Source organism: Ammodytes marinus (assembly GCF_949987685.1).
Source record: "Ammodytes marinus genome assembly, chromosome: 22".
NCBI lineage: Eukaryota > Metazoa > Chordata > Actinopteri > Uranoscopiformes > Ammodytidae > Ammodytes > Ammodytes marinus.
The window spans coordinates 2,343,802-2,363,368 of NC_137226.1; the positions used below are offsets into that span (position 1 = coordinate 2,343,802).

A 19,567-nucleotide genomic window follows, 5' to 3' on the forward strand; every position below is an offset into this window, starting at 1 on the left:
CATGGACACAACAGGACATGGGTTATTATGGGTTATGTCCATACAGAATTATTATTATTTATTTATTTTTTAAGATCATTTTTAGGCATAATTATTATTATTATTATTATTATTGTTATTGTTATTATTATTATTGTTATTATTATTATTATTATTATTATTATTATTATTATTATTATTATTATTATTATTAACAAAGATGTAAAAAAAAAGGCTGAAGATCTGGACATCTGAGAAGCTGCAGCCTGAGAATATTTGACATTTTTGCTCTGCTTGAAAAGTGACCAATCGTTTATTAAAATAGCCTCCAAAGAATTTTCCATGAGTCAATGAATTAAAGCTGGGGTATATGATTTCTGATTGGTCAAAGTTAACATGAGCGGTACACTTTGACCAATCAGAGCGAGGCTCCGATTCTCTGTTCTTATTGGCTGTTGGGACTGTCCATTCACTTTTGCACAACTTTGTTGGTGTAGAGCGTGTCAGGGAGGGACCATAGGGGAGGGACCAAAGGGAACAAGTGGAGCGGTTGAGGTATTTGGATTCGAATCTCTATCCCAACTGCCATTTTCTCCCCAAATCCTCCACCCCAGCTTTAATTACTAATCAAGTGACTTGCCACCACTGTATTATATATTGCTGTGAATGGCCATGGTGCCTCTGTTTACCTTCCATTGTGGCTGTGTGGTGGTGTGGAGTAGACAGGCTGAGTGGGCAGCTGGTCAGCCTGCAGTGAGCTGGGTCTGCCAGCAGGGTGCGCCCCCAGAGAGTGAGTCCTGTAGAGGGAGGTGGGGGGGGCACTGTGGCGCACAGAGGGACGCTGATCTGCCTGGTTCTATGGGAATATACACACACAAGGGAACAATATAACAGGTTAAAAGTAGCTAGTAAGATATTTAATAAAATATATATTTTTTTAAATATCCTGTTATAGGTGTAGTCAGTGATTTTGGCGAAAACGTGTTGTCAAAAATCTCTTTGTCAAAATCAGTGAATATCTCCTCATGATCCAATGTACTTTATATACGTATGCACTGAAGAAAACTGTTAATGTGCTCTGTAAACAGGCTTGTAAAACCAAAGGGCCCAATATAGCTGGCAACATGCCCATTTACAGAGCCTAGGCTGTGCATTAACTCTGGAATTTGCACTGGAAAAAGCACACACAGTACAGACAGGCAGGGCCGCCCATAAGGGGAAGAAAGTGGGAAAGCTTTCTAGGGCCCAGCCAGGGTTGCAGATGACCTAACTTAGCCAACCTTTATTATGAACGCTATATTCGCAAGAGAACTTTCTATAAAAGAAAACATTTTATTCATTGTTACTTGGGTAAAATGTATCACATTTTATATTGAAAAACTAAAAGTATCATGGGTCGTTTTTTTCCCCCTCAAAACCGTTGCATGCATTGATGATGAGCAAGCTAACCTAGCAAGCTCAGTGATGCCAGGACCTGGACATAAATCAGGGTACCAGAAAAGAAAGGAAAAAAAAAGGGAACTTTCAAGGGCTTTAGACCCACGAAAAATGTATGTAGGAATAAGCGCATCATGCACATTGATACAAGTTCAGTATGAGTAAAGGGGGCCCAATGACTGGACCTTTTCAGGGGCCCAGTCATTTGTCTGGGCAGGCCTGCAGACAGGTAGCGGATTGTGAGGAGATATTCACTGTTTTAGACAAAATGTGATTATTACACTCACACACACACACACACACACAGTAATAAACTTACCTGTAGGTCTGGTGTGGTGGGCGAGGCCAGGTTGACTTCATGGAAACCCTCCAGAGTCTCCGCACTGTCCTGACCGCTGCTGCAAGCCATAGCAGCTGCTACATGACATCATACACTCTACACACACACACACACACACACACACACACACACACACACACACACACACACACACACACACAGTTTATTACATGAATCAGCGCAATATTCAATAATGTTATCGCATATCACATTTTTTCTTGATATCGTGCAGCCCTAATCTTCCTCCAACACTGAATGCGTTAAGCTCTTAAAAGTGTGTGTGTGAGAGTGTGTGTGTGTGTGTGTATGAGTGAGTGAGTGAGTGAGTGAGTGAGTGAGTGTGTGTGTTCATTTTACCATATTGAAGCTGTGAATATTAGTAGTTTGAGGATGGATGGATGCAGTTGGTCAGAAGATCATCAGATAGACAGAAGATTTTCCTTTACCTGAAAGAGAGAGAGAGAGAGAAAGAGAAAGAGAGAGAGACAGAGAGAGACACACAGAGAGAGAGACAGAGACACATAGAGGGAGAGAGAGACACACACAGAGAGAGCGAGGGAGAGAGACACACACAGAGAGAGCGAGGGAGAGAGACACAGAGAGACAGAGAGAGAGAGAGGGAGAAAGACAGAGAGAGAGAGAGAGAGACACACAGAGAGAGAGACACAGAGAGGGAGAGAGAGAGAGAGAGACAGATAATTTAGTTATAAGTTACAAAACAATAATTAGGGTTTCATAACCGACACTCAAACTGTATTCTCACATGCTTTTCGTTGCATTTTGAAATTTCAACAACACCAGCTCGTTGATTTTCTTCTTATAATGATAATTTTCCTTTAAAAGAATTATAATATTGGACAATATGAGTATAGTGAGTGAGTGAGTGAGTGAGTGAGTGAGTGAGTGAGTGAGTGAGTGAGTGAGTGAGTGAGTGAGTGAGCGTAGGTGTGTATCTGTATCTGTGTGTCTGTGTGTGTGTGTGTATAGTATACTGTCTCCTACTCTCTGTGATCAACATGAGAACAATATGAACACTTTCACTCTATCACAATCACAAGAGACACAATCACATGTTATATGTACCTTTCTCCACCTTGCTTAATCAGACCATAAAAGGGTTTTATATTACGGTAAGACTATCAACTGTGTCTGGGGGTCAAACTCCAAACAGGAACTCACAATCCAATAAGTTAAAGACCTACTTCACCAGTGGAAATATGAAGGTGTGTTGAACTCTGAGATCCTATGTAGTATAAATGTGCAAACATTTTTAAAAAATCGGATCATCCTAGCCCGAGAAAAAGGCAGAAAGAGTGTTTTATGGTCTCACTGTCTAACCCTACATTTTACCATGAGTGACATCACAGTAAGGGTTAGGATTAACAGGACAGCTGGGCCAAGGGAAGACTGAGGGAAGACTGAGGGAAGAAAAACCTCATTCATTATATTATAATAGTGATTTTATAATGATAGAACGCCGGCTCCGTATGGGTGAAGTATTCCTTTAATAAAGATACTCGTTTGTATCCAAATCATTAAACAAAACATCAGGTCTATTTTCATACCTGAGATTCTTAGATAATATCATCATGTTCTTAAAATCATCCGTTTGTTTCTCTCTGTACGTAATGACAGTTAGATTTACCTTTTGTGTTTCATATACCTCAGCACACCGGTCACACCTGCTCAGCCTGGAGTGAGTGTGTGTGTGTGTGTGTGTGTGTGTGTGTGTGTGTGTGTGTGTGTGTGTGTGTGTGTGTGTGTGTGTGTGTGTGTGTGTGTGTGTGTGTGTGTGTGTGTGTGTGTGTGTGTGTGTGTGTGTGTGTGTGTGTGTGTGTGTGTGTGTGAGTGTGTGTGTGTGTGTGTGTGTGTGTGTGTGAGTGTGTGTGTGTTAAGTGGGTGTGTCCACTCGTCTGAACATATATAATGAAAGAGGGATTAAAAAAAAACTTGCTCGTGAAGACAAACAAAGACGGTGTGACTCACAAAACTTGTCGTCAACACACACACACACACACACACACACACACACACACACACACACACACACACACACGTCCGGCTGAAGAACAAGGTGTGTGTGTGTGTGTGTGTGTGTGTGTGTGTGTGTGTGTGTGTGTGTGTGTGTTCATATACCAATTCAAGTGCAGATTCCAACCAATTTAAGTATCAATGACACATCACTTAGTATGTTAAAAATGTTAATATGACACCGTTAATCCATCTCAATTAACCGTACAGTCGTGGTATTGTTTCGGTTGAAGTTTCACTGTTATTCTTGTGGTGTGGTAACGCAGCTGACTGAATGGTGCATTCAAGGACAATCTGACGTCTGAAAGTTTTATTTTTAATTTTTTTATAAAGATATTTTTTGGGGCGTTTTTATGCTTTATTGATAGTGCAGAGAGAGAGGTGAAATGGGGCAGAGAGGGGAGTGACATGCAGAGAACGACCGCGGGCTGCAATCGAACCCGGGTCTGCTGCTGGGCCCGGCCCGGGAGGGGGACGCCTTACCGACTGAGCTAAAGGCGCCCCCAGACGTCTGAAAGTTTGAAGATGGAGTCAGTGATTCTGGAGAACGCTTGTTGTCAAAATCACTTTGTCAAAATCAGTGAATATCTCCTCATGACCTGCCACCTGTCTGTACTGTGTGTGCGCCGAACAAATATCCAGTGTTAATACACAGCCTAGGCTCTGTGAACGGGAATGTTGCTAGCTACAGTTGGCCCCTTTGTTTACACCATACCAGTTTACAGAGCCTAGGCTGTGTATTAACACTGGATTTGTATTCATTGGACACACAGTACAGACAGGTAACGGATCGTGAGGAGATATTCACTGATTTTGACAACAAGGGTTCTCTAGAATCACTGACTACATCTTTATTTTAAACACTGTAAAAACACTGGATAAGCATTTACCATTGAGGCTGCAGTAACTGGATATTTACCCATAATGCCTCAGGGTGTCTGGTTACCATTGGCTGGTCTCCATGGAGACGGGCAGTTAAGGGGGATTGATTGGTGGGTGGGTTGACTGTCTGACATCCAGGTTCAATGCTGTCACCTGTGTGTGTGTGTGTGTGTGTGTGTGTGTGTGTGTGTGTGTGTGTGTGTGTGTGTGTGTGTGTGTAGTCACTTTTTATCAAAATCAGTGAATCTCCTCGTTATCCGCTACTGTGTGTTCGCTAAAAGAACAAATCCAGCGTTAATAAACAGCATAGGCTCTGTAAATGGGCATGGTGTTGATAGCCATGGTGCCCCTAAGCAAAAAATAATAATAAATTGGTTTATTTTATCCACGCAGAAATGTATTATTTCATGGTAGTTGTTTTTTTACTGGCGGGAAATAGGCTTTCATTAAAAAAAAAAAAAAAAAATTGTCTGGCATATTCCCATTCATTTATATTAGTGCAGACCAAACCCAACCTGCACGTTTGACGTACAGCCTGGACGGATACACTAAATATAATGCTATTTGTAATACCTACACAGGCTTTATTTAACCTTATTTTCACCCTTTATTTAATACATTATAGAAACAGAGATATTGCAAACGTTATAAATGGTTTTGTGGATGTCACTAACGGGTGATATCCGACACTGACGCCCCATGAAAGATGCATGAAAGCGGCGTGCCTTCCCTCGGTGCGTCGGCTCAGATTTCCGATGCTAAATCTAGCTTATATTTTCAATTAGCTGATGTTTAATTCACAGAATGATATTTTAACAATACGTGTGTTAGAAATACACAAAATAAACCAAATAACAATGTCAAAATAGCTGTTAAAATCCGTTATTAGCGTTAAAAATGAATTAATACCTGCTTCTTTTATCGGCCGCTGCCAAAAAAGCCTATCAACGGCTGGCTAATTTCACCAATATAACGACTCAAATTAGGGATGTATCGCTAATATAAATGACTATAATAACCCTATGTGTATTAAAACACTGGTCATTTGATTGTGTGGTGGCTAGGCGGTTAGGAAAAGGTTGAAATAGTGCGACAGACGGTCCAGTGTCCGATATTGGATGCATGCATTTCAATGGTGCATTTGAAGCTAAGCTAAACTGGCGGTTTGTGCTATTTTAACGCCTACTTTCATAATTTTAATAGCAGTATCGTTAATGACACGTTAGATGTGAACTCACCGGACTTATTAAAGGTGTTGTTCCAGGGAAATGGTCGAAAACAAGCCGTAAAAACAACCTCATTCACGGATACGATGGAGCTGATGATGGCCGTTGTTGACGCAGGTTACTCCAACAGACAGGAGCCGCGTTCACGGACCGATGGGAAACTAGGCAATTTGATTGAAGGTGTGTTCAGGCACCACTATACCGGGGAAACTAGGGTATTACAGCCCCGGACAAAATTAAGAGACCAGTCTGGATTTTTCTTTAATCTTTATCTCTACATAACTTAATGAAAATGCTCTAAATGACAATATTTTTTGACCAAAATGTTCATTCTACTCAAACATAAACCCATAAATTTATGTTTGACAAGAGACACTGAAAATTTGGAGTGGTCTCTTAATTTTTTCCAGAGCTGTAAAGCTACATGGAAAGGTCAAACTGTAATGCCAAAACTAGAAAAGATTAATAATACTAATTTAATTACAGTTTATACCAATTTATAGAGAGGTTTGGATTTGAAAAAAAATATGGTAGGTCGATACTGTACGTAGTGCAGGTGTGTAATGTGTAATGTAGGTGCAGCCAGAAGGGGGCGCCAACAGCAAACTAATCACGAGGTTTTTTTTAAACTCATTGTCAAAATACCTAAGTGCATTTACTGATGTTTGCGATGCAGCCTATTAAACAGCCTACATCTACTTATTAGCGCATTTAATTAGTTTTATTGCTACATGATTATCAGTGATGGAATCAGTAGAAAAAGTGAAATGTTAAAATAATAAGTAACAAGTAAAACTGAAGTGTTATAAGCAAAATATAATATATGGATATAATATAAATAGCTTAATTAAATGTTTAATTTGATGTATTTGCATTCTTAATTGTGTATGTATTGTTGTTTTTTCTTTTGCATTTGTTTGATTCGACGTAATTGTAAATGAAGGTCACCCCCTCTCAACTGATCTTTCGAGTAAAAATAAAGGTTAAATGAAATTAAATTATTATTTTAAAACGTTATGTTTGCAATATCATCTTGTCATTTTTGTCCAGTATTAAATGAAAGTACAGACAATTATTAGCTTAGCAAAGAAAATTCTAATAAATATTTCTATATTTAAATTTAAAAAATAGTTTAAAGTTTATTTTAACCGTTTATTTATCTGTCATACTGATACTCAGTAGTGGGTGTGTGTGAGATTTCTTACCGCTGTGTCACTCACTACATTCCCTTCTCGGCTCCCGTTAACACACCTGAATGACAACTACACACACACGTGCACACACACCCTCACTCACACACACACACACACACACACACACACACACACACACACACACACACACACACACACACACGCGCCCTCACTCTCTCTCACACACACACACACACACACACACACACACACACACACACACACACACACAAACACACAACGCAATAAACACACACACACACACACACACACACACTCAACACACACACACACACACACAAACACACAACGCAATAAACACACACACACACACACACACACACACACACACACACACACACACACACTCAACACACGCACGCACGCACACACTCAACACACACACTCCCTCCTCTGACGTAGGCGGCGGGGGGGCGGGGTTTATTCTTCGGGCTTTTAACTGTCGCGTACTGTTGTAAATGTGTCATTACGCACACGGAGCTCTCCAAAGCGAAACGCGATTTTTTATCAAGGAAAGGATTATTTTTACAACCAGGTCAGAGTTGCACGTGTCTGTCTTATCTCAGAACGGAAGAAACAACTTGAGAAGTAGTTGTTTTTTTACATTGATCTGGGACACTTTTGTCGGGTAAGTCACTGCGTAAAATTCACCTTTACTCGCTTTTCTTTCGATGTATCCAGTGGATTATGGGGCTTGAATTTACTCTAACTCGTGGAAAGTTACTTTATAATGTCTACAATAGTTTTGAGGTTTCTTTTAGTAACAATATTGAACTTGTTAATGTCACTATGATATAATAGGGCGATATGTATGAGAGTGCGAACAGATGTTGACAAATGTAAGTCAATAATATAATGTAGCCTAATGTAGTGATACTACAGCTAAATACATACATAGACTGTTAGATACTTACACCAGGCATCATGTTTAATATGTATATGATAAATATACAGACAAATATACATTAAAAGTATAAAAAAGTGGCGTACAGTGCAGATTCAGTATTATAACATGTGTCCATATATGTCAGACATACACGTGCTACACTTGTACTGGGTAAATCAAACTTATAATAACATAAAAGTGGGTAAAGAGACTATCATTTATGGATGAATTCATGATCTAATACCTATAACTATAAGTTGTGGCATCACCATTCCACCTTTTGACCCTTTGCTTTTTGGCCTGAAGAGACTGTAGGTGAACAAGGAAAACATTTATAACTTATAGATATCATTGTGAAACTTGCCAGTAGATTACTGACATTCATGTTTTTTTTTCTTTTTTTTTTGTATTACAATTGTTTTCAGAAATATCTCACTAATAATGCAGAAACTACAGAAAATTAGTTTGTAATGAACATATTTTTGGTAACAACAACCTTTTCATTCCATAAAAGAAAACATACAAGCCTCTTAAAGATTCGCCTTTTCGGTTTGTTTTTGAGAACAAAATATTTAAAAAATAGTAATTACCAGTGCATAAAAACAAACCTATTTTTAATCTGCAGTATATCACCTTAAACAAGGAACAAGGAAGCATTTATGTCTGCTTCCTGTGAATAGTTTAATTGAGGCCGGCCGGCGTTGGGAGGAATGTGCCAGTGATAGAGCGCTCTACGGTTTCGGGTTCAGAGCTTGTTGAACAGCTACTGCGTCCAGGATTAACTGGTCCGTCCGGTGTCATTCTGTAGCGATGAGACCGGAATAGACTAAAGTACCATTACTAGTTTTTAGCACTCGAGTATTTCCTGTTTAAAGGTGGAGTCAGTGATTCTGGAGAACGCTTGTTGTCAGAATCACTTTTTTGTCAAAATCAGTGAATATCTCCTCATGATCCGCTACCTGTCTGTACTGTGTGCTGGTTATAGCCTAGGCTCTGTAAAGTGGTAGTAAACAAAGGGTATGTCAACAAAGGGGGCCCACCATAGCTAGGAATATGCCAGTTTAGAGAGCCTATAGGTTGTATATCTTTCAGTGCACACACATTATCTACAGGTAGTGGATCGTGAGGAGGTATTCACTGCTTTTGGACAAAAAGTGATTTTGACAACAAGCGTTCTCCAGAATCACTGACTCCACCTTAAATGATACTTTATACTTCTGGGAGAATATTGTGCTTTTTTATTTTTATGGTTAAGGAACAACTAGTAAATGCAAGTGCTTTAGAAGTTGAGACTTTTTATTCCGAGTTTTAAAACAAAAAAAACTAATAATTCTGACAAGACAAGCCCTGGGTTCCAAATCGCATACTTTTTCTTTTTACCACACTACATACTAAAGTACAGAAGAGTTTTAGAGAGACAGGAGAAAAAAAAAATCAAATAAGGGAGATTTTTTTCCATTATGTCACTGACCCTAACCCTACATCTCCTCTCTGTCTCTTTGCTTTCAGACGATCATTGGATTAGAAGAGGATTTGATTCTTTGAGGCTTCAGTCAGAATCTCCAGATGTCAGCTGACCTGTGACCTCACCATGCAGGCCAACCCTCAACCCTACGGGGTCAACGGGGGACGCAACCACCGGCCAGGAGTAAGTATCTGTGTCTGTGTCTGTCTGTGTGTGTGTGTGTGTGAGTGTCTGTCTGTCTGTCTGTCTGTCTGTTGGTCTGTCAATCTATCTATCTATTTATTTATATAACTGTCTGTCTGTCTGTCTGTCTGTCTGTCTGTCTGTCTGTCTGTCTATCTACCTTTCACTTACAGATATCATCATACTGTAGAATAGACCTGTCTTGTTCCATTGTCTTCTTCTAAACACTGAACACACACACACACACACACACAGACACAGACACACACACACACACACACACACACACACACACACACACACACACACACACACACACACACACACACACACACACACACACACACACACACACACATGAACAGTTGCTTATTCAAACTATAACTTGAGGCTCTGTGCTTTGTTTACATAATGCACCCGGTTACCGGCGGCGACAACATTAAAAAAAATATAGAAAAAAAAATAACACCTGCTCAACAACTCTTACCCCTCTCACATGCCTTAGAGATGACAGAGGCATTTTTCAACACTTACACAAACTGGTTAAACTGCAGTTTTCTAACTCTAGAGCTGTTGGATAAAGCCTGTGTTCAAGTCTTTATTTAATTTTTATTTCATTGTGAAATTGTCCAAAGTTTTTACGGAGCAGATATTGGATACAGGCTTTTTTCAGTTAATAAATCAAAAAGTATGGGTTTTAAAAATGTGCTTTCGGCATGTTTTGAAGAATGAAATGTCTCATAAATCAGACAGTTAACAACATGTGAACAAATCCTTCTGTAATAACCTTCAGAATAGTGCTGAGAATGATTTATGGAAAGTTTAGTTGATGTAAGTGCTTTAGAAGTTGAGATTTTTGGTTCAGAGTGTTGGAAAAAAACTAATGTTGTTGAGATAATGGCCGTTAAAGATGGTTGTGTAGGAGAAATATACAGACGCAAACAGACAAGGTTTAGTCAACTAAACACCTGAATGTACATGTTGGACCTTTGATTTATACTAGTGTGAAAGAAGACATGTTATGGAAGCAAAATCGGAAGAAAAAAAACTGAAAAAAAATAATGTCAAAATGCCTTGGGGATGACAACACACAAACCGGTTAAGCTGCAAGTTTTTCTAACTCCTGAGTTTCTTCGCGACACAATACACAATACTCATCATTCATACATTCACACACACACACACACACACACACACACACACACACACACACACACACACACACACACACACACACACACACACACACACACACACACACACACACACACACACACACACACACACACACACACACACACACACACACACACACACACACACACACACACACACACACACACACACACACACACACACACACACACACACACACACACACACACACACACACACACACACACACACACACGGGCTGAAACCAGCATATCTGTGTTGATATCTCCAATTGGTTTCAGTTGGGTGTTGCTGCAGGTTTCGTCTTTGTGTGTTTTTACGACGTGTTAAAGGCAAAACAACGCTTTTCTCAGCGACTAGTTTGTGTTGTGACAATTTACTCAAATCATTATGTCAGCAAAGAACTGTTTTCCACTACAATACTGAAGGAAAATGACATTACTTTTTATGTATTTATTTCACTGATTTTTTCTTTTTTTTCAACTTTAGGGTTTTTTTCAATGATTTTTTTCAAATAAATGCGATAACTTTAACCGGCTATTTACTTACATTAAAAACTATAATTTTTTGCATTGAATATTTGCCAGAAATGTTTTAGTAAATATGCATATGTGGCAATAGCTAACTTGTTATGCTACATTTGAATCTTAAAAAATAAAATCTACAGTAGATGTTGGATAAAGCCAAAGTTCAAATCTTTTTTTCATTTTTACAAATATTAAAAAAAAATTGTTGACTGGACTTTTTCCATTTTATACATCAAAAAAATACAATGTTCAGGTCCTTAAAAATGCATTTTTGTCATGTTTCTAAGACCTAAATGTCTCTTAAATCAGACAATTAACAACATTTGATCAAATCCTTCTGTAATAACCTTCAGAATAGTGCTGAGAATGATCATGGAAAGTTTAGTTGATGTCAGTCTTTGTCTTTGCGATGTGGAAAGCTAAACAATGCTTCGCTCAGCAACCAGGTTGTGTTGGTAGACGTTACCTTAACACTGGTGTCAGCAACTAACACTGTTTGTCTTGTCAACCGAGAATCTTGAAGGTCGTCACCTTGACATGTTGCTTAAATAAGGTCTTTGAGATATAAGATTTTCACCTGTCTGTCTGTATTGCTGTAGTTTAAACTTAACAAACAATTGAAATGCAGCAACGAAAAGTAGCCTAACAGATTCTAAAGCTATTTTTTTTTTACATATTTTACATGTTATCTTTATACTTGTAGAATAGTGGTATCATTAGTAGTACATACCAGTTTACAGAGCCTAGGCTGTGTATTAACATTATATTTTTTTCAGCACTCACACAGTACAGACAGGTAGCGGATCGTGAGGAGATATTCACTGATTTTGACAAAAAGTGATTTGGACAACAACAAGCGTTCTCCAGAATCACTGACTCCACCTTTACTGTAAAGCAGGACAGTTAGACGAATAGGTGACGTTAAAATAGGGAGCGAGGCAATGTAAGAAAAGTGATTATTTTTGGAGCTATATTTAGTTTTAGGAAGTAGGGTAGGGTTTGGTTTTGAGGGTTGGGATGTTGGAACAAACAGGCCTGTGTTCACTCTGTAGTACACATGACCACTGTATGAGCAAGTCATGAGTGGATGTATGTGTGTGTGTGTGTGTGTGTGTGTGTGTGTGTGTGTGTGTGTGTGTGTGTGTGTGTGTGTGTGTGTGTAACATGAGGCTTTAAAGGAGCTACGAGGAACTTTAAAATATTTCTGAAACAGTCTAATTTTTTCTCTGATGATCAGTAAATGACATGTAACAGCAAACGAGACCATCAGTGCAAAGAATGCTTTTTTTTATTTAGTTTTTCGTAATGCTTTTGTCATGGGTATACGCTCACCCAGGAACAACAGCTGGCGTAGTAAAAACACTACCGCTTTTGTCCAAAGGGGGGCGCTAGAATTAACACACACTGAAAGTTCCTCGTAGCAACTTTAATGATGACATATTCCTACTGTTTCAGAAATATTTTAAAGTTCTTCGTAGCACCTTTAAATAAAAACATATATATAATCTCACCATTTCGGCTAATTCACCCCTAACCATCCCCTCTTTCCCCTTTCATAGGAGGACGAATCATTCCTTAGCCAGGAGGAGAAGGAATGTCTCCAGTTCTTTGAGAAAACGATCGACTCTATAGAAGGTGTTGAGGAGAAACCGGTGGGACGTCCCGCTCAGAGCCACACCAAAGCCCTCGTGTCATCACTACTCGCCAGCAGGAACTCTAAGGACCAGGAGATTATAGATCTGGTTCGCCCAGAGTCGGACTTCAATCCAACCAGTCCAGGTAACAAAGGCCTACAACTGTTTTATTTATTTATCTATCTATCTATCTATCTATCTATCTATCTATCTATCTATCTATCTATCTATCTATCTATCTATCTATCTATCTATCTATCTATCTATCTATCTATCTATCTATCTATCTATCTATCTATCTATTTAGCCATACCATAGTAACAACATTTTTTCCTGGGGTCCACTCAGAAGATAAAAAAAAAACAAGACATTCAACGTTATATAAATACTTCCACATTGTTAAAAGAAAAATTGTCAGAGATATTTAATTTTACTGGTTCATTGTCATTTCCTTTTTTGTATGGAATCTGGAAGTGCTTCGGTTTATCAATAAAGTAAAGAGTGTCAGAGAGTAGGTAACTACATGAAAACTATGTGAGACTAGTCGTTTAACCACATTTTGCAGTAGCTTGCTGGTAGGTCAGTTACTTTCATATTTGCACTAAAATGGTAAAATGTTAAATGGACTCCACTTATATAGCGCTTTTCCCTGGTTTTTCACAGACTCAAAGCGCTTTACATTGTTTTGTACACATTCACCCAATCACACACACATTCATACACCGATAGCAGCAGCTACCACGCAGGGTGCAAGCTAACTCTCGGGAGCAATTCGGGGTTCAATGTCTTGCCCAAGGACACTTCGACATGTGGCGGGTAGACGGGGGATCGAACCTCCGACCCTGCACTCCAGAGGCGACCTCCCTGCCCACTTCGCCACTGCCGCCCCAGAAACTAGCAACAAATTACCAGTGGTTAATTTTGTATTGTATTGTTGCTTCTCTCGTTTGGCCCCCACTTACAAACCCCAGATAATAGAAAATCCAGATTTTCTTTCGAACAACATTCCAGCTTGTCCAAAGTTATGCTTTCAAAGTAGCTTCCCCAACACTGCATACCACACTTAGCTCTTGTATGGATTCTCTTCGGTTTATCAATCAACTAACCCTCAAATTTTAACATATTTTTTCCTCCCAGATTTCCGGAACATGTTGCAGGCGCCTGAAAGCCACTTCGATATGAAACCGAGGCGCGTTTCGGAGGACAGCTTACCCTCCGAGTACAACCCTCCGTTACCCAGCGGCAGCTACGGGCCATCGGACCACACACACTCCCCTTACCACCCCCCTGGCTGCGTCCCTACCCCTGTCCTCATCGCACAGCAAATAGCCGAAAATCAAGACGGTGTCACCCCTAACATCAACCCTTCCGGTCTCCTGCGTCGAAGTAGCAGTGGGTCTGACCGGCCAGGCAGTTACAGCACCGATTCTACCCTCCGAATGGGCCCTCCTACGTCAGCCAAGCCTTCCAGATATCCCGCCAACATTAGCATGAGCCACGGGGGCAAGGAGACGCCGAATCTGCCGAATGTTCATATCAACGAGAGACGGTCGCAAATGCTCTCGAACTTAGTCGGAACGTCACACCCTTTTCTACAAGAGGAAAGTAGTGAGGAGTTGGAAGAGAAACCGCGAAATATGGGTCGCAGCACTTCCTTCAAAGACCCCAATCCGGATAGATCTAGAAACGAGGCCTTGTCTAAGCTAGGCCTCTACAGAAACAGAGCCATGTCCGGGGATGTGGCCATGCTCTCGTTGCCTAACCCCACCCCTCTGGAACGTTCTGCAAGTGCGGAAATTCGCGCAAAATCTCCGGAATCGACACTTAGCGCTGTTTCTTCCCCGACAACAACAACAATATCCGAATCCAGCACGAAATTACCGGAGCCGATTGTTGCCACGCCACGTCAGAGCCAAATTCCCGTCGAGAGAAAAGCCGAGATTCCAAGGAGGGATTCGGTCATAAGCCAGGAAGAAAGATTCCCCGACCCACCGCCACCTGCAGTTACAATAAGCAGCCACCACCACCACCACCACCATAATCCACCTCATTTCGAATACAACACACCCCCAATCTCACCCCCTCCTCCCGAGGTCACTTCGCTCGAATCTAACATCTACGGAGGAAAATCTATCAACGTGCATCCTACTACGAGAAGTGAACCGGCAGTGTCTCCGTCTAGCCCTGAACCTAAAGGCCTACCCCCCGCGATGGCTAACCCAAGCGAATTCAACAACTACGGTGGCAAAACCAAAATAATGAACCCCACTACACATCCAGCTATGAGTAGAAACGATCTTCCCGATATCCTAAGCTCCCATATTAAGAGTCAAACCTTGCCAGCGAAATCGGAAGCCTTCCCACCAGAGCTGAACAGTTACGGGGGGAAAAGCCGGACTTTCAACCCGTCTAATGTGGTGAATCGGCATTCGGACGGTCCCGTAAAGAGTCCTCACAAAGCCCCAGCGCCCGCACCTGCACCGAAACCAGCAAGGCAGTCCTACCATGGGGGCGGAAATACTACCAATACTACCCAGAAATCATTGCAGCGACCGCCGTCCCCCGAGCACAAGCGCAGATCGAATTCGATGTTTCGTCCACAGGGCATCACGGTGCAGTTTTCCGGACGCGGGAAGACGGATGAATCTCGGAGGGACGCACTGAGGAAGCTCGGGCTGTGGAAAGACTCCTGATTTAACTATGGGAATGTGTGCGTCAGGGTAGATACTGATAAGCAATGAAAAAGTTAGGACAACTTAAAAAAAATTACAAGGCAACTGTGTTCACTAGATCTTTGAGTTCTGAAGCTGAAATTTGAACGATTAAGTTGTAAAAGAAAAACTGCCTACAATTGAGCCAACGAATCATCCTATGTTGAGATGTTTGTATCAGTATAAAAACTTCAAATTTTGAGTTTTGAGAACTCAACACTTGAAGTTATTAAATGGTAAATGGTAAATGGACTTGACTTATATAGCGCTTTCTAGCCGATTTTCTCAGCCCCAAAGCGCTTTACATTTCTTACCACATTCACCCATTCATACAAACACTCATACACCGATCACATTACATATGAATAATAAGTTATCTCGACAAAGGATGATGAGTTGGCTCAAATGTAGACAGTTTTCCTTAAAACTTAAGAGTTTTAGTTTTAGGGTTTAGGAAAAAAAATGTAATTCTCCAAACCTTTTCATTTCTTTAGTGCAGCTTTCGAGCGTGAATCCCTTTGTATGCTTAGAGGATTCCTTGAGGTGTGGTTGGATTGAGACCCACTTTTACAGAGGACATACCTGCAAGCACACCCAGGTCTTTCTTCAAGTTCCTGGCCATAAAAAAACGTTCTAGTATGAATTTATGAAACAGTGCAGCTATACAGAACACTCCACACTGGTTCAAAGACAAAAATCTCAACGGATAAACTGCAAACGTTAAGCTTTACGTTGCCTTCGATTCCAAGACACTTCTGAATACTTCGACACAAGATATTCTGGACCAAACTTGAGGCTGCATCTTCCTGTTGGGATGAAATAACATGTTCTCAACAGTCTCACCTTCGTTTTGCCTCAAACAAGGATGATTGTGAATGGCCAGATTTTTTAAACTGTGCTCCATTTCCTAAAAAACAATTTAAAGATCTCTAGGCTCAAGATTTTGGAGATATTTTATCACATGAAAAGACCAAAACCTACATGTAGTGGTCAGTCTCTCGATTCTTTCTGACTTACATACCTGGAGAAGTTGTTTGTAGCACAACTGGACTGTTTTTATTCTATCATGGAAAGAGTGAATTTTTTGGGACTACTTTAACCGGTGGATTGATACACATTTGAAAAAAATCGAGAACTTTTTCCAAGGAGCCGGAATATATAGTATAATATGGGAGTCAAAATACACTACAATGAAACTAAGACCATGTTTGCCTTTGGACGGTGAAAGGGGCCCTTTAGGGTTGAACTAGTTTTTACTGGGATATTATAATTATTGTTTTTATGTCATAAATAAGTGGTAATTTGAATTGCAAACTGTCTTGGTAACATGTCAAAGAATATACAGTATAGATTGAAATGGAAAAAGGCTTTAAGGTGGCTCTTTAATATCTATCTAATTTTGAGGTATTATCTTTTGTCATTGTGGGGCCCTGTGTTAAAAAAAAAAAAGTTTTATTATAATTATTTTATTTTTTATTTTTAAAGAACTTTTTGGTAAAAATTGCAACTTGGGGCATGTAGGTTGTCTGGAATGTGATTGTTTTCCAGGGCTATGGAAAATATATGGCCATATTTAATGAAAAATATATTTATGACCATTTATATTATTTTAATAATGATTACAGTTGTTAAAAGTAATGAGAAAAAAAAGCTGCTAATAATAGACCAGAAGCAATTTTACAAAAACAACAAATTGATCAATTACAGAATCATTTGATTAAGATTAAGAAACTAAAAGTATTTTTTAAACCTTTCCACATTTAAGTTATATTATTATTATTTCTCTCTCTCTCTCTCTCTCTCTCTCTCTCTCTCTCTCTCTCTCTCTCTCTCTCTCTCTCTCTCTCTCTCTCTCTCTCTCTCTCTCTCTCTCTCTCTCTCTCTCTCTCTCTCTCTCTCTCTCTCTCTCTCTCTCTCTCTCTCTCTCTCTCTCTCTCTCTCTCTCTCTCTCTCTCTCTCTCTCTCTCTCTCTCTCTCTCTCTCTCTCTCTCTCTCTCTCTCTCTCTCTCTCTCTCTCTCTCTCTCTCTCTCAGCAAATTGAAATTATTATTATTGTAAATACACAGGCTGTGAAGTCTTATCTCCCCGGTTACATGGGAACCTTTTTTTTTTGCTTTGTTTACTGACGCTGGCTATGTGTGTGTGTGTGTGTGTGTGTGTGTGTGGTGTGTGTGTGTGTGTATGTGTGTGTGTGTTTTGTCAGCACTTTGGGGCATTGACTAAAGCCCAAAGTACTTTTTTTTTCTCTTTTATTTTATTACTTATTATAAAATGATCAAAACTTTACTATTAAGAGCAGAACGGCTTAAGGCAAGACACTGCATAAAAAAAATACTATGTACAGGTCTTAAAAATGCATTTTCGGCATGTTTTTAAGAAACTAAATGTCTCATAAATCAGACAATTAACAACACATGAACAAATCCTTCTGTAATAACCTTCAGAATAGTGCTGAGAATGATTATGGAAAGTTTAGTTGATGTAAGTGCTTTAGAAGTCGAGATTTTACTAGAAAAAGAGTTGAAACTTGAGGATATTTTTACTTCTTGTACAACCCTCCCACACTTAACCACAGGCTGTGGAATGGGGTTGTGTGGGTATGGACTTTTACTTTCTTAACTACGCACAGGGACGCATAGGGAATACTTTTAAACGGTTTCTTTAAGGGCTGGGCGCGCACATGGCATTGTACTAAACACAAGCACTAAAACCACACAGTCTAAGAATACACCCTGGGTCACTTACCAACTTACTTACTGTGTATTTTATTTTGAAAATTCCTTTTTAAGTTGATTTTTTGGGGCATTTGCAAGTGTGTTATTTAACTGTTGTAGTAGCATAAGCGTGAATGTGTGTGTGTGTGTGTGTTTAAGTGAGTGTGTCTCTCTTTTTATGTGTGTCTATATGTGTGACTGCGTGTCAAAGTGTGTGTACGTTTACACCTTAACTATTGAGGCAGCAAAAGCATGAATGCGTGTGTGTGTGTGGATTTGTGTGTCTTTGTATATGTGTGCCTGCGTGTGTGTGTATTTGTGTGTCTGTCTGTTTGCCTGTGTGTGTGTGTGTCTGTTTGCCTGTGTGTGTGTGTGTGTATTTGTGTGTGTGTCTGTCTGTTTGCCTGTGTGTGTGTGTGTGTGTGTGTGTGTGTGTGTGTGTGTGTGTGTACATTAAGTGTATGTTTTTTTTAACCAGACTCCGGCCGCTGTAGTTCACCTACAGTTTATTTTGAAGGATATTTTATTGTCACTCAGAAAATCCCAAATGCGTGGAAAATTTTCTTGTGATAAATTTTTTTGTTTACAGACTCCGGTTCTCTCTGTACTTAGCTACAGTCATTTTTGAAGTATTTTATGGTGCATACTAGGCTACACACAGTTAATATAACTACATGTTTGTATAATAACACAACCTAATTATAAAAGGAAATGTACTACAAGTAAAAGTAAAAAATTGTGTAAAAGTACTAGCCTGGCATTTCCAGACCTGCCACTAGCCGCTGGCAATTTAAACCTTTATCGTTCAAGATATCAGTGTCTGGATTTCCAGGCTATAAAAGTACATCTATACGTGGTAAAGGGGGATTTTTCTTTTTTTGTACTGTCTGAATTTTGAAAATGGCCCCACTTTTTTATCTGTTTGTACTATGCTTAATATGTATTATATAAATGTAATGTTGAATACGTTTTGTCAATCATTAATTAAACTTAATAATGTAACTTTTGTTGTAATAGTTTTTTCTTTCATTAAGTCTGGAATGTGAGGAATGCTCAGGTGCTGGTCAATGATTGGCAACGCAGGTGCAAAGTCTCATCTGGGTGGAAGGGTGGAAAGTTACAAGAGGATTTCTTAAAGGGGCGGTACACTGTTTTTTTCCCT

The 19,567-nt window shown here is 39.7% G+C and overlaps 2 protein-coding genes across 2 annotated transcripts in view; one reads left to right on the top strand and one right to left on the bottom strand.

Annotated features, from left to right (window-relative positions):
- The window catches only part of rab3ip (RAB3A interacting protein (rabin3)), an 18,813-nt gene extending 12,790 nt beyond the window's left edge, over positions 1 to 6,023 (bottom strand). The window contains exons 1-4 of the mRNA XM_080050931.1: positions 5,908 to 6,023; positions 2,114 to 2,202; positions 1,736 to 1,852; positions 669 to 835 (exon numbers count right to left, since the gene is read on the bottom strand). Of these exons, the coding sequence (XP_079907057.1) occupies positions 669 to 835; positions 1,736 to 1,825 (257 nt within the window). The 5' untranslated portion in view covers positions 1,826 to 1,852; positions 2,114 to 2,202; positions 5,908 to 6,023. The remainder of the gene's footprint in view (positions 1 to 668; positions 836 to 1,735; positions 1,853 to 2,113; positions 2,203 to 5,907) is intronic.
- Positions 6,024 to 7,590: 1,567 nt separating this feature from the next.
- Positions 7,591 to 16,139, top strand: proser2 (proline and serine rich 2). The gene is made up of 4 exons (XM_080051023.1): positions 7,591 to 7,737; positions 9,505 to 9,643; positions 12,906 to 13,125; positions 14,118 to 16,139. Exons 2-4 carry the CDS (start codon positions 9,587 to 9,589, stop codon positions 15,671 to 15,673), a joined length of 1,833 nt encoding a protein of 610 aa, XP_079907149.1. The 5' UTR covers positions 7,591 to 7,737; positions 9,505 to 9,586; the 3' UTR covers positions 15,674 to 16,139.
- The last annotated feature ends 3,428 nt before the right edge of the window (positions 16,140 to 19,567 follow it).

What these genes read in the sequence shown, in the direction of transcription:
- proser2 (XM_080051023.1), top strand. Translation starts at nt 9,587, where the DNA reads ATGCAGGCCAACCCTCAACCCTACGGGGTCAACGGGGGACGCAACCAC. An exon ending in GACGCAACCACCGGCCAGGA is followed by an intron (nt 9,644 to 12,905) that starts GTAAGTATCTGT and finishes CCCCTTTCATAG; the next exon opens with GAGGACGAATCATTCCTTAG. An exon ending in CTTCAATCCAACCAGTCCAG is followed by an intron (nt 13,126 to 14,117) that starts GTAACAAAGGCC and finishes TTTTCCTCCCAG; the next exon opens with ATTTCCGGAACATGTTGCAG.